At 45.6% G+C, this 14,858-nt stretch overlaps 2 protein-coding genes across 2 annotated transcripts; one reads left to right on the forward strand and one right to left on the reverse strand.

Annotated features, from left to right (window-relative positions):
- Positions 1 to 586: 586 nt before the first annotated feature.
- Positions 587 to 8,189, reverse strand: NOP16 (NOP16 nucleolar protein). The gene is made up of 5 exons (XM_066616013.1): positions 7,989 to 8,189; positions 5,768 to 5,882; positions 3,267 to 3,336; positions 2,714 to 2,820; positions 587 to 997 (listed from the first exon to the last, which is right to left on the reverse strand). Exons 1-5 carry the CDS (start codon positions 8,093 to 8,095, stop codon positions 854 to 856), a joined length of 543 nt encoding a protein of 180 aa, XP_066472110.1. The 5' UTR covers positions 8,096 to 8,189; the 3' UTR covers positions 587 to 853.
- A 137-nt stretch (positions 8,190 to 8,326) lies between these two features.
- On the forward strand, positions 8,327 to 11,367 carry HIGD2A (HIG1 hypoxia inducible domain family member 2A). The gene is made up of 2 exons (XM_066616014.1): positions 8,327 to 8,550; positions 10,895 to 11,367. Exons 1-2 carry the CDS (start codon positions 8,406 to 8,408, stop codon positions 11,059 to 11,061), a joined length of 312 nt encoding a protein of 103 aa, XP_066472111.1. The 5' UTR covers positions 8,327 to 8,405; the 3' UTR covers positions 11,062 to 11,367.
- The last annotated feature ends 3,491 nt before the right edge of the window (positions 11,368 to 14,858 follow it).

Raw genomic sequence — 14,858 nt, forward strand, 5'->3', positions numbered from 1 at the left:
ACTGTATCTTGCCCCTTTCCAGCAGGGGCCAACAATAGCAGAATAACTTGAACTCAAGATAAATCCCTTTTGCACAATCTGACTACCTCTCTACCAGTCTCATTCCTTATTTTTATTCTATTACAAAACATAGGAATTCTAATTTGGGCTTGGAGACTCTAACGTTAGCCCTATATGACCTTCCATTCCTTTGTCCTGTATTGGAGGGTAATGGGTGACCAATCGTTTACAGTAATTTTTCCCTTCTGTATCAATAAAAATTTTCTAACCTGTTTATAAAGTATGTGGCTCTACCTTGCACACAACTAGAGGAAATGCAAGAAAACAGCAGCAGTACAGCTGCTAGGAAGAGCAAAATGGGGCATCTTATTAAGAATACTATCAATACCAGTACAGTAGCCTTGACCCAGGCCTGAAAAGCCCCGTCTGCCTGAGATTCACATAGACTGATGGTTAAGTACCAGTTGCGTTCTCCACGCAAATGCACACACTCCAGCTCCTTGAGACTGTTTGAAGGCTGCATTCAACAAAGCTACTATTGTGCCATGTGGTAAGAGTGGGAACTGTATTTTAGTACTGACACAGGTCTTCTAAAAGTAGTTTATTTCATCTGGGATCTCTTCAAAGTTGAGGGAAATACTGCTCCTTTCCCTAGGATGGTGAAAGTCATTTGGTGAATACAGCAAGGGCTCCCCCAATCAGATTTCTAATTAACAATCTTATTTGCATAAGCATTGTTCCACTGTGCTTCTCGAATCCAACTTTGAGTTTCTGTGCGACAGTCAGTTGTAGGCAGACTTGCATCTGAAGAAAGAGAGCTCTAACTGGTTCTGCTTATTACTGTGACAAAAAGTCATTGCAAATCCATCTTCCCCTGCTGTAGAGAGGCAACAAAAGCCTCATATTCCTCAGGGCAGACACGTTTGTACACATTGATCTTTCTCTTTATTTGCTTTGGTGTGTCCTGGTAATAGTTCTTCTCATCACGAGCCATAGCCTGTATGGTGAAAAGTACAGTTAAGAACTAAGAGTGAGCAACAATGTCAACCCATAAACTAGAACATCTCTCACACCCAAAAAGCAAGCACTATATTGTGAATCAAACTTCAAGGTCAGGTAGTACAAAAAGCAAATGGAAATCTGCAACTGCATGAATGCACTCAGGAAGGGCAAATGCAGCAGTTCACAAACTCTCAGGGAGTTTGAGCCCCACTGTAAGTTCTTGCAAGGGGGGGGAGGTAGCAACAAGATTGCCAGAATCACGTTGCTGTTCAGGGGCTTGCTTCAACTTACCAGAGGCTGGAGCAGGCTCCCAGAGATGTGGGGAGCCCCCAACCAGCCTCTGCAGGGCCCCCTCCGAAGTGCACAAACTGTAAAAATAACTATCTTGACCCATTTTCGTTTTTACGACCAAAAACCAGAAGTGGGTCACTATAGTTATTTTAAGAGTCTGCATGCTTCGGGGGGCCCTGCGGAGGCTGGTGCAGGACTCCCTGAAGCCCTGGGAGCCTCCTGCAGGCTCTGGTAAGTCAAAGCAAGTCCGTGCGCCCCTTGATAGGGGTGCAATTCTGGTAATCGCGTCGCTGCCTCCCCCCTCCCCGCCCCTTAAGGGGATTAAGGCGATGCCCCAGTTTGAGAACTACTTGGTTAATGTATTCATTAGGTAAATGCAACATAGTGGAGCACTGCTCAAAAAAGTCATTCTGTCTAGCAGGGACTAGTAGATATAATCCCTGTGAGAGGTGAGAAGGCAAGCAAACAGGCAATAGGAATGTTCTGTTTGATGATAATCAGGAAGTTCTGGCAACTACAACTACATTCACCCCAAGGCTTTCAGTTTTATTTAAAATATTTATATCTCACCTCCCACCTCCTGGGAGGGGTGGGTGCCCCGGGAGGGGAACTCGGAGGGGTTAGCAACCAGGCCAACTTTGAGAAGGTTCTGTTCCTCAAGGTTCTGATTGGACAGTCTAAATAGTATGAAGTCACCTCAGTACTATTAGCATAAGAAGTATAATGTGCCCAAGACAATTTACAAAATATTAATTAAAATCTCAAAGTAATCATACAATTAAATCATGTACAAAAACAAGCAACAAAGATAAAAAACAAAAGCAGCACAAAGCTGCCTCTCAGTCATATTTTAAACCCTATTTAAAAAAAAAAGCAGAGCAAACCCATAAATACAACTAAATAAATACAATTCTGCCCTTCTAATCAGGCAAAGAGGCATTTTGTCAAGAGATGCTCCTCTTACCTTCAACAGGGGTTGAATAACTGTCCCTCTCCCCACAGTGTCTTTTCCAGTTGCTGCTGTTGGCGTTTTTTCTACATCTTTTTAGATTATGAGGATTTGGGGACAGAGAACCACTTAATTTTCTCTGTAAACCACTTTGTGAACTTTTTTGTTGAAAAGTGTTATGCAAATATTCTATATAATAATAAAGGAAAGCAACAGAACTAAGGTGGGAAAGCTAGATAAAAAGAAAAGCTTTTCACCCTACAGGTGAAACTTCTCAACTTCACTGGGAAGGAATCCCATAGTAGTGGTGCCACCATAGAAAAGAATCCAGCACCTGCCAAAGGCAGCACACATAGCAGGGCCCCCTCAGATGACCTGGGGGATGAGTTGGTTCATATGGAAGGCGGAAGTTCCTCAGGATCCCTAGCCACAAGCCATTTGCTTTATCATCTATTTAAAAAAAATACCTACCTTGTAGTTTTCACCATGACTTTGGATCATATGCTGGACATAATCAATGTGGTCTCTGGATAGGCTCTCTGACTTCTTCTCTGGGAGGCTGGCCTCGTATTCCAATTCTGGGCATTAAACATAGAAGGAAGTGAGGCAGAGGGAAACTTTTTCACACTGAAGAAGCCTACTCTGAGCAGCTGGATTTGACTAGTACCATTATGAAAGTCATGAGACTCTTGCTAGACAACTGCTCTAAACATATTTTTCCTTTTTATAGGTTTCTTTTTGTAACATTTTGTGTAATATGTGCATTTAAACACACACTGGGATTATATTTAGAAAATGATTGTGTGTACCAGGAATATGTCCCACATCTAAAAACCATGCTGAATATTCACTGCCCAATAATGAGATGCTGATAAATCCAAAAAAGCTGCATATAATTTGAATGGGACAAGTTCAGAGGCAATGGCAGTTCTCAGGATTTATGTTACAACACTTCTGGTAAAAGACTGCACTCAGAAACTAGAGAGCAAAACTTTGTGTACTGTCAGTACAGAATGATACCAACCATTTAGTACATAGGGTTTCCGCACAATTTTCCTGTTTCCCGCTTCTACATCAATTTCCATTTTCATCACCTGATTGGAAAAAAACAAGGTGATTCATATTGTACACAATGACATCTATACTTGCTTTAGATGCTCTTTTTTCTTTAATTCTAACCAACCATATAAAGCCCATAACTGGTGTTTATTTGTCTTGCCATAACAGTTTAGAAGAGACATCCAGTGTTAAAAATAAATTTTTATCACAAAAATCAATTAGGCAAGCTAATATATGAATAGCAAAATTCCACTATACAACAGAAAGTGCAAACGTTATCTGCTTGACTGAAACTGGACACAGCAGTGCCTCACCAACGAAGTCATTATTTCAGTCTTCTATATAATACAAATCATGAACATTCCCCTGGAAAAAAACCTGTCATTCTGTACTACCACCACAAACCCTCAATGTTTACCCTCAATGAAGTTTGAAACACCAGGTGTCAAAATCTATCCACCCACCACGGAACCATAGTTAACATGTCAAGGGAAACCTCCAATGTTTTGGATTCACCCAACTTCCCATTTGATTGTTCCTTAGTGTGCATTCCTGCTTAGTATAAAGAAAAATGTTTATATTCACTTACGTGGAAATCTCATTTTTTTTTGTATTTTCACAAACAATTCGGTCCAATAATTGCAGCTACTGTATTATACATGTATACTTTGTCACAGTCTAACTTCATGCACCACATGCACAGACAGACCAGACGTCCTCTTTTTCCAGGACATGTTCTCTTTTTTAGCCTTGTGCCATAGAAAAGAACTTAAAATGTCCTCCTTTTCCCTGTGAGCGGGCTTCTGCAGGCAGCGCATAGCCTTCTTGTAATTCATGTTATATGTAATAAAGTATATGTAACATAGTTTTAAATGTAACTATGTTACAGCAACGCTCTGCCAAAGATCTCCAGCAGCTCATGGATCGTTTTAGCAAGGCCTGCCAAGATTTTGGACTGACAATCAGCCTGAAGAAAACACAGGTCATGGTTCAGGATGTGGACTCACCTCCCTGCATTACAATCTCTGAGCATGAACTGGAGGTTGTCCATGACTTTGTGTACCTTGGCTCAACGATCTCTGACACTCATTCTCTCGATACCGAGCTAAACAAGCGCATCGGTAAAGCAGCTACCACGTTTTCCAGACTCACAAAGAGAGTCTGGTCCAACAAGAAGCTGACGGAACATACCAAGATCCAGGTCTACAGAGCTTGCGTCCTGAGTACACTTCTGTACTGCAGCGAGTCATGGACTCTTCGCTCACAACAGGAGAGGAAACTGAGCACGTTCCACATGCGCTGCCTCCGATGCATCCTCGGCATCACCTGGCAGGACAAAGTTCCAAACAACACAGTCCTGGAACGTGCTGGAATCCCTAGCATGTATTCACTGCTGAAACAGAGATGCCTGCGTTGGCTTGGTCATGTCGTGAGAATGGATGATGGCCGGATCCCAAAGGATCTCCTCTATGGAGAACTCGTGCAAGGAAAGCGCCCTACAGGTAGACCACAGCTGCGATACAAGGACATCTGCAAGAGGGATCTGAAGGCCTTAGGGATGGACCTCAACAAGTGGGAAACCCTGGCCTCTGAGCGGCCCGCTTGGAGGCAGGCTGTGCAGCATGGCCTTTCCCAGTTTGAAGAGACACTTTGCCAACAGTCTGAGGCTAAGAGGCAAAGAAGGAAGGCCCATAGCCAGGGAGACAGACCAGGGACAGACTGCACTTGCTCCCAGTGTGGAAGGGATTGTCACTCCCGGATTGGCCTTTTCAGCCACACTAGACGCTGTTCCAGAACCACCTTTCAGAGCGCGATACCATAGTCTTTCGAGACTGAAGGTTGCCAATACAAATGTTACAGCAAATATGTAACATAGTTTTAAATGGCAGGAGGTCTGGTCTAGAGGGTAGAGCCTCCGTTTGCCTGAAGATAACATCCGCAGGTTGCCAGTTCGAGGCCACCGGCACTGTGAATGGTGAGACCTTGAAGCAGCTGACAAGCCGAGCCGAGTTATTCCACCTGTTCTTCAGTGTGAGCGAAGAAGCGTCATGGCTGCCCTCCATGTGACAGATGAAGGAGCTGCTTGTCAGCTTGCGTGGGAAGAAACTAGAGGCCAGAATGTTATGGTTCTTGAAAGATAGAACCTTTCAATTGTAAAAATCCCTACGGGGATTTAGAACAGCCTGCCTTTGTAAACTGCCTTGAATAAAGTCTGAGGAGAAATCTGACAACCAAGAAAGGCAGTATATAAACATCTGGTCTCCCTGCACATGGATCCACTGGCTCTTCTGTCCAAGTATAAATATAGTACTTTCCTTATGGGGCAATTTTACAGTCATTTGGGCAGTTTTTATTTTACATACACTGTTTTGCTGGGATCACATCTATCCACCATGAACAGGTACCCAACCTAAGAATAGCTAATCTAAACTGTCCTATCCAACCTACCTATCACAATGCACTCACCTGTTGGCTTGTCTTTGGAATGGGAACAGCCTTGTTTGGGTCAAGGGCCAGGCCCATTTCAGCCAGGTTCTGTGCAACAGTTTTGTTATTGTTCCATGCACGACGGATCTGGGCACTGGACAGAGATGAAAAAATTAAAAATTCATACATCAACATTATCCATTCTTAAAGGGTTCTCTTCCCCTTTCTGATAAGAAATGACACACAATTGACTTGCCCTAATAGTGGGAAAAGTTAGCCACTCCACTGATTCACAACCATTCAGATATCTCCAGAGCTTCACAAATCTCATTCTAACTGCATCCTCCATCTGTTTCACAGTTTACCACGATTCCATCTTCACAAATCTTTTTTGTGCGTATCTTTTAGCAGTGCTCTAAAATTGTGCTTCTCAAACTGTGGTCTGCAAGCCAGCCCACAGCATAGCTCCTGTGTGGCTTCTGTCTTCTCAAGAAATTGGAGCTGTGAAGTCTCCCAAGGCTTGCTGCAAGCCTTGGATGTGCACCATGTCTTGTAAGAGTCTAGTGGGAGAGACTTCCTGGCACACTGGAAAAGAAACTTCAGGTCCACCACAGCACAGCCTTTAAGAAGCACTGCTCTAAAATACAAGGTGGCCATTATGATGTGCTTTTATAGTAGTGTTTACTTCTGATACACTCATAAAACAAACCCTGAAAGGGTTTCCAATTATTGTGTGACTTGTTTCATCTAATGGCAATTCAGTGCACAAGTTAATTAATAAGATCCAGAGACACTTCCAAGCATCTCAGAGAAATGAACACTGAAGAAACATCAGAAAACTACAAGATTCAGAAAGACATTGTTTTATCTTCTAGCAACAGATACAGCTGGCTACAGCGTCCATTTAACGCAAGATAATATGACTTGCAATGGAAGAGATTACATAGGGTAGCTATTACCATCATGAACGATAAAAAGAGCTAAACTCAGGCAAAATAAAAATAATATATATCAGGTTTAGTTTCAACATCTGCATAAGACTGAATCATCATCATTATTAATACAGTGTCACCACTGTACATGGCACTTTATAGAGAATAAAAATTCAGGTCCCTTCCCTGAGGGACTGAGGGAGCAATTCTAACCAACTTTCCAAAGGAGTCAAGGAAAAGGTGAACTTTAAAAGAAACAAAGATGCTTGTGCAGTGGTTGCTGTCAGAGAAAACCAGCCATGCTCCTGGAGCAATGAACAGTCGCAGACCTCAGCTTTCGCCCAAAGACAGACCTGCCCAATACTTCAGAATGCCAGAAGCAGGGGAGGCACCAGGACGCAGGTTGACCCTGTTGTCTTGTGTGCTCCCTGAGGCATTTGGTGGGCCACCCTGAGATACAGGAAGCTGGACTAGATCGGCCTGAGGCAGTTCGCATAGTGTGCATCTATCAGACGGTGGGGGCAGTGATTTTCAACCAATGCGCTGTGGCTCACTGGTGTGCTGCAAACACTCTGCAAAGTGCACCATGGGAGTTTGGGGGAGGGTCATTCATTATTAGGGTCACTGGGGATGTGGCCCCCCACTGGGAGCATGGTGTGCCTTGTCAATTGTCAAAAAGCTGATGGTGTGCCTGGACAATGACAGCACCTTCTCAGTGTGCCGTGAGATGAAGAAGGCTGAAAATCGCTGTGCTGGGGAGAGGGCAGCATCCTCCTACCAACACAGGAAGCCACCCTCTACAGTGCAGACCGCTGGCGCTGCCAACAGGCCTAGCAGTGGCTCACCACAGGAATCTTTCTCTGCTCTGGCTGAGGATACCAGGCAGGCAGGGAGAGGGGGGAACTGGGACTCCCTGCATGCCAGGCAGGAGCTCTTCCTTCAGTCAGGGCTCAACCTCTTTTCCCCCTTTAGTAACCCACTCCTGCCCAGCCCACAGGTGTAAACATTTGATCCCTGCTGCGTATACACAACGCTGGGCAGAAATGCCTTAGAGCCCAGTCCTAGGCATGCCTACTCAGAAGTAAGTCTCATGATAGTCGGTGGGACTTACTCCCAGGCAAGTGGGCACAGCCCTGCAGCCCTAGAGCCCAAGCACGTCTCCTCAGAAGTAAGCCCCATGGTAGTCAACGGGGCTTACTCCCAGGTAAGCGTGGATAGGAGTGCAGCCTCAGAGCCTAGTCCTAGACATGTCTCCTCAGAAGTAAGCCCCATGAAAGTCAACGGGGCTTACTCCCAGGCAAGGGTGGACAGCCTGTTCCCCGCCTCACCACTTGATCCGGGGCGCCGAGCGCTTGCGGAAGGCGCGGTGCAGCTTCTTGCGGTCCACATTGTAGTTGTACTTGGGCCGTCGGCTCTTCTTCTTGGCCTTGGGCATCCTGCATGCGGCTCCAGCGACCGGGCACCCAAACTCACGAGGACTCTTCCAGACGAAGAAGGTCCGAGAGCCGCGTTGGCCGGCGGGAAACGTAGTTCTGCTAAGGCAAAGTCATCAGGAGCACTACAAGTCCCAGCGAGCCAGGCTCGTAATGCTCGCTGGTTCCTACGTGAGCGGAGATCGCGAAGCCCATTGGCCACGAGAGTGGCGTCAATTGCCTCGTGACTACGGGGGCGGAGGAGGGTCAAATCAGCTGGAGCGAAGCACTCGCTCGCCTTCTTCTCCCCTGGGGCCCTGGAGGGAGGTCAGCATGGCCCAGAGCTCTCCACCCCCCTTCGATCCCACTCGCCCGCCTCTGATCGAGGGCTTCACGCCAACCGCCTTCCAAGACACCGAAGACGGCTTCAGGAACAAGTTCCTGCGCAAGACCCGCGAGAACCCGCTCGTGCCCCTCGGTGAGCAGGAGGCCGAGGACCCCCCAGGCGGGCGCGGGAGGGGCTGCAGTGGCTGCCACTCTGCAGTCCTGTCCACACTTACCTGGGAGTAAGCCCCGTTGACTAGAATGGGGCTTACTGCCGAGTAGGCCTGCATCGGATTGGGCTGTCAGGCTGCAGTCCTGTCCACACTTACCTGGGAGTAAGCCCCTTTGACTATGCTGGGGCTTACTTCCGAGTAGACAGGCATAGGCTTGGGCTCTCAGGCTGCAGCCCTGCTCACTCTTACCTGGGAGTAAGCCCCGTTGACTGTAATGGGTCTTACTTCTGAGTAGTCATGAATTGGGCTCTCAGGCTGCAATTCTCCCCTTACTTTCCTGGGAGTGAGCCCGTTGAAGTGCAGTGAGTGGGGAAGCTTCCCTTGTGTGGTTTCTGTCTGTTGTGCAGTTGTTGAAATGACCCACCTCTGATGAAAAGGAAAGGGGGGGCGAGAAGCAGGTATGTGGGGACTAGGAAGCTGCTGGCTGAGAAGCAGGGCTGTCCCCAACAGGCCCTGTGATCTCAGCAGCCCCTGATATGGAACTTGGCTAAGAATGTTAACCTGCCTCCACTCACTTCATCTGCAGTCTCTCCTCATGTCTCTGTCTAGACCGTGAGCCTTTTGGGGCAGGACTGTGTCCTCTTTTCTTTTCAAGTACTGTACCAAAGAGGATGAAGGAGTTGGGAATGAAAAAATAACATGTTCTCCTGGCAGAGAAGGTGGAGGCCCTGCCCAATGCTGCTGTGCAATCATTATTACCTGGAGAATGGAATTATGCCAATTCACCATAAGATATGTGTAGTGGTTCTCAAACTTTTTAGCACTGGGACCCACCTGAAAAAAAAGTTTCACTTTACCAGCCACTCAAGCTTCTGTGGCTATAATGGTGATTGTGCATCAGTGCTCTCCACAACCAGCAGGTTGTTTAACCCTTGGTGCACGTAGCCTAATCTACCCTGTCAGTTTTGCAAACCACCAAAAATTGGGTTGTGGGCCACAGATCCAGTTTGAGAACCACACTATATTATATTGTGTCCATACAATTAGGCCTATGATTCCCAAACTGAAATTTTTAAATGCTGAAATCCTATGTTTGGTGTGTTCACTACTTTTTGCCCATTGGGTTAAGGAGGCTCAGTGGAGCATTGATCCAGCCCGTTACAGTTTCTATGTCAGTAGGTAGTCAGACGCTTCCTCTTTAGGAAACTGGAAAGAGAAGCTTTATCATCCTAAGCCAGTGATTTTTCAACCTTTTTCATCATACGGCACACTGACAAGGTACTAAAATTGTCAAGGCACACCATCAGTTTTTTGACAGTTGACAAGGCACACCATGCTGTTGGTATGGGGCTCACACCCTCCAATGGGTCTACTAATAAATGACCCTTCCCCAAACTCCCATGGCACACCTGCACACCATTTGCAGCACACCAGTGTGCCGTGGCACATTGGTTGAAAACAGCTGTCCTAAGCATTTCCATTTTCAAGGAAATTTTTCATTTCCATTTACAATATTTAACCTGAAGACAAGGTTGTACTTTGTAGTGGTAAAACATGATTTTATCAAGGGAGATCTGAAGGGAAGAAAATGATCTGATCTGAATGTATATCTCTTAGGGCCAAATCCTATCCAACTTTCTAGTATTGATGCAACCACAATGACCCCAAGATAAGGGAACAAACATTCCCTTACCTTGAGGAGATCTCTGTGACTGCACCCCCACTGTAGGATACAACATGCACTCAATTGCATGTTGCATCAGTGCTGGAAATTTGGATAGGATTGGTCCCTTAGTCCTCCAGTTCTCCAACTCCCAGGGAGTTTGAGGACTTCAGTAAGTCCTTTCAGGGGAGGGGGGAGGCGGCGGGGAGGGAAGGCAGCAACGTGATCCCCAGGATCGCATCGCTAAGGGGGCTGCAGGGACTGGGATGTACTCACCAGTGCTTGCAGCAGCCTCCCTGGGGTGCGGGGAGCCCTGCGCAAGTGTCTGCAGGGTGCCCTGCAGCTTAAAAAGTGAAAGTGCAGCAATTGCGCTCCACCTCCGCCGGACACTTGCGCAGGGCTCCCCGCACCCCAGGGAGGCTGCTGCAGGGACTGGTGAGTACATGCCAGTCCCTGCAGTCCCTGTAGTGACATGATCCTGGGGGTCGTGTTGCTGCCTCCCCCCTGCCCCCACCCCTTAAGGGGAAAGAGGCCAGGGCCTTCTGGCTGGGGTGTCGCGATGCCCCAGTTTGAAAAGCTCTGCCCTAGCCTATTCACAAAACCAAATAAGATCAAACATCCTTCTGTTTGCTGACACTCCTTCCTCCTGTCCATCCCTCTAGGCTGCCTTGCCACAGCAGGAGTATTGACCTATGGACTCATCTGCTTCAAGAAGGGCAACACTCGCCAGTCTCAGATGATGATGCGGGCACGTATTCTTGCCCAAGGTTTCACCGTTGCAGCCCTGATGGTGGGCGTGGTGGTTACAGCACTGAAGCCACAGAAGTGAACCTAACTGCCAGTATGCAGTAATATATGACTATCCTGTACCTTGCAGGGTAGGAATGGATACTCATGCTCTGTAAAGAGTACTTGCCACATCTTATGGTGTGATGGTTCAGTGATAATTTTGGAGCGGCCGTTGGGCGCCAGAGTATTCCAATTTTTTTTTTTGTAATACAGCCAAGTGATTCACCTTTTACCCACATACAGCATGTATATTTTTAATCCATTGAAACATTCTTGTTAAGAGCAGCTTGGCCAACAAAGCAAAAATCTCAGTGTATCTGGTATTAGTAAAGTTTATTGGAAAGAATTACCTTGTGGACAGTTATGTATTTTCAGTGTGTGTGAAACTGTACATGTAGACCTTTAGGCATGACAAGCCAAATATTTTGAAAGCTGGGGAATAGCTCCTCCTGATTGTGGTAGCTTTCTTACTAAAGCATAGCCCCCAGCCAACTGCAATCAATTCCTGGGACACTCAAAGCTGCTAACTTGAAAAAAAAGAGGAAGGGAAAAGGAAATTACTTGTGGCCTGAGTCAAATGGTGATGCAACTTAAGCATGCATGAGCATTGTGTACATGCGGTAACTTCTGATTGACAGGAGGGGTGCTCCAATAAAATGTTGACAAGAACATAAATAGGGAATTGTACCATGCAAGTAACGGTTCCTGCTTTGGAACAATCTGAAGTGCAAGGCATAACATGGTTTGCCTTGATCAGTCTCTTTGCAGCTTATTGTCAAATAAGATTAGTATATTATTGGGCTACTATAAAATAAGACTTTTTAAAAGGGGAAATAAAGGTTGATTATCCAGTTGCATAGTTTTAATACACATCTCTGTTACAATCTGTGTATCATAATAAAATGTAAGATTGATATAAGATTGAAAGATTTAGTATAACTCAGTGGTTCTCAAACTGTGGGTGCAGGACCCACCAGTGGATCCTGACACAATTTTTGGTGCTTTGCAAAACTGGCAGGGCAGATTAGGCTACGTGCATCAAAGGTTGAACAAGCTGCTACTTGGGGGGAGCACTGCTGCCCAATCCCCATTATAACCACACCCCTTGCCACTTATAAATCAAGCAGTAGCCTCTAAGGCAGTGATTTTCAACCTTTCTCATCACATGGCACTCTGACAAGGTACTAAAATTGTCAAGGCACACTATCAGTTTTTTTTATAATTGACAAGGCTATTGGTGCGGGACTCACACTCTGCCATAGCCATACTAATAAATGACCCTTCCCCAAACTCCCATGGCACACCTGCAGACCATTTGCAGCACACCAGTGTGCTATGTTACAGTGGTTGAAAATGGCTGCTCTAGGGCTTCTAAAAAGTTGGAGGACCACCAGTATAACTGTCAAATATAAAGTACAGATAGCTTTTTCTCCAGACTTTCTGTGGACATATATTTTATGTTAATGAATACAAAAAAGCAGATTCCAACAAAAACAGTTTGAAAAGGTGTCCTTTAAATCCCAGAAGGACACTGTCCTCAATCACGTGTAGACCATGTTTTGTGTTAGGTTGACACAGGATGGTAAGCCACCGGTGAAGATGATATGCAACAGTATCCTCAGACACCTGGAGCAATGAGAGCAGAGAAACCCTTTACTTTTTGTGTAACCTTAGCAAATCGGATTCCAGTCACAAGTAGATAATGTCAGCCCAGTCCTAATCAACTTTCCAGTACTGATACAGCTAAGCGAATGGGCATGTGTGGCATCCAGTGGGGGGGCGGGAGGGAGGTTACAGAGGCTTCCTCAAGATAAGGGAATATTTGTTCCCTTACCTCAAGGCTGCATTGCAGCTGTATCAGTGCTGGAAAGTTGGATAGGATTGAACTGTATGAAAAAGCCAGGAAAGCAAGTTCAAATGAAGAAATGAAGATTTGATCTTCATTTCAAATCACGCAGTGATTCTTCCCTCAGCGACAACCAAATAATTTATACTACATTAATTTAGTTCTCCTTTTGTCGAGTTGTCACTAAACATAGTAGGTAGTGCCACCGTGATTGTTTGGCACATTTTAGCTGGTTTTAAGAATAGATTTAATGGGTTCTTTGCAGCATGCTTCATCTGGACGAGATTAATATTTTTGTGTTGTGTTTAAAGTTGCCAACAGCACTAAAGCCTACACCAAGGAGTTTAATACTGTGCATGTTTATTCAAAAGTCCCACTGAATTCAGTGGGGCCTGCAGCACATTCTTACACATCTGCTTAAATGTAAACCTCAGTAAGTTCAGCAGGACTTATTGTGAACATATGGCTGCAGCCTGGGTCTTACATTAATGACCAGGCAGCTGGCTAAACTGAAGGTTGGAGGGCTTAGCAGATCATTAACTGAGGGCCCAATCCTATCCAGCTTTCCAGGACTGATGCAACTTGCCAACAGTACATGCGCTGTATCCTGCAGTGGATGGGCAGTCATGGAGGCCTCAAAGTAAGGGGAACATTTATTCCCTTATCTTGGGGCTGCATTGTAACTGCAGTTGCAGTGTGAAGTTGGATAGGGTTGGGCCCTGAGTATTGCTAAGGCAAAATCAGAGATGAGAAAGGAATAGCACAGTGCTGCTTTTCCTGTGGGAGGCAGGAGTAATCATCACGTGATGGAGAAACTGGCCAAGGAGCACACACTGTCTGTGTCATCCCTTCCTTTTGGTTGTATTTGCATATTAATAAATCCAGCTTCTCTTTCTCTGAAGTTGTGTGTTGATTTTACTGTTTACACTGGGTGAGAGAGAACTGCAATAAACTACTATAAATCTAGCTGGATAAGAGATAAATGATTACTTTTAATATTCTACCTAGCTGTACTCCTCCATCACAATGCTTGCTTGAACTTTAAGCCTGTCAGTTGTTTCAGGGGATGGGTTCCTCCTAACATAGCAAATATCTTCTATACTGAAAGACAGATGGGACATCATTTATGCCAGGCTTGAAGATCCTCCTCACTCCAAAACTGATGTAAAAAATGTGAAGTAGTGATTGAGCCTTGTCTTTTTAAAGTACTACCATTTTTTGCTAAGTGATGCTTAACAGCTATAATTGTGCCTTTTCCTTTTGCATCTTGCAACAAGGAATGTGGAATGTTAGATGCGGCCGTACTTGGATCGTGCAGACCTGGCCACGGTGATCCATGCCTCGGTGACATCGAGATTAGATTACTGTAACGCACTCTATGTGGGGCTGCCCTTGAAGACGGTTCGGAAACTGCAACTAGTGCAGAATGCGGCGGCCAGTGTGGTTACTGGAGGTAGGCGGTTCGACCCTGTCAGTCCGCTTCTCCAGCGGCTGCACTGGCTGCCCATTCGTTTCCGGGCCCAATTCAAGGTGCTGGTATTGACCTTTAAAGCCCTATACTGCTCTGGACCAGGGTATCTTAGAGATCGCCTGCTCCCGTACAATCCGGCTCGCCCTCTCAGGTCATCAGAGAAGGCCTTTTTACAAGTGCCGCCGCCTAGGGAGGTATGTGGGGCGGCTGCAAGAAATAGGGCCTTCTCAGTAGTGGCACCAACACTATGGAACTCCCTTCCCCTTGACTTAAGAATGGCTCCCTCTCTTGAGACCTTTCGGCAAGGCCTGAAGACCCTTCTGTTTAAACAGGCCTTCTGAGTTCTTGGCCTTTTAACATCTTTTTAACATCTTTTAATATTTTTTTTACAGGCCTGATTCTTTTATGACTTGCTGCTGCTCTATGCTCTTTTTACCTATTTTTTTTACTCTGACTGCTGTTTTTAGTATGTGTTAATATGTTTTTATTTGTTTTTTAAATTGTTTTTAATATGTTGTAA

The sequence above is a fragment of the Tiliqua scincoides genome, chromosome 2 (assembly GCF_035046505.1).
Source record: "Tiliqua scincoides isolate rTilSci1 chromosome 2, rTilSci1.hap2, whole genome shotgun sequence".
NCBI lineage: Eukaryota > Metazoa > Chordata > Lepidosauria > Squamata > Scincidae > Tiliqua > Tiliqua scincoides.

Excerpts from the sequence above, each read along its gene's own strand:
- HIGD2A (XM_066616014.1), top strand. The coding sequence starts at position 8,406 with ATGGCCCAGAGCTCTCCACCCCCCTTCGATCCCACTCGCCCGCCTCTG. Across the intron at positions 8,551-10,894 it reads GAACCCGCTCGTGCCCCTCG|GCTGCCTTGCCACAGCAGGA; the intron begins GTGAGCAGGAGG and ends CCATCCCTCTAG.
- NOP16 (XM_066616013.1), bottom strand. The coding sequence starts at position 8,095 with ATGCCCAAGGCCAAGAAGAAGAGCCGACGGCCCAAGTACAACTACAAT. Across the intron at positions 5,883-7,988 it reads TCGGCGCCCCGGATCAAGTG|TGCCCAGATCCGTCGTGCAT; the intron begins GTGAGGCGGGGA and ends ATCTCTGTCCAG. Across the intron at positions 3,337-5,767 it reads TTCCAAAGACAAGCCAACAG|GTGATGAAAATGGAAATTGA; the intron begins GTGAGTGCATTG and ends TTTTCCAATCAG.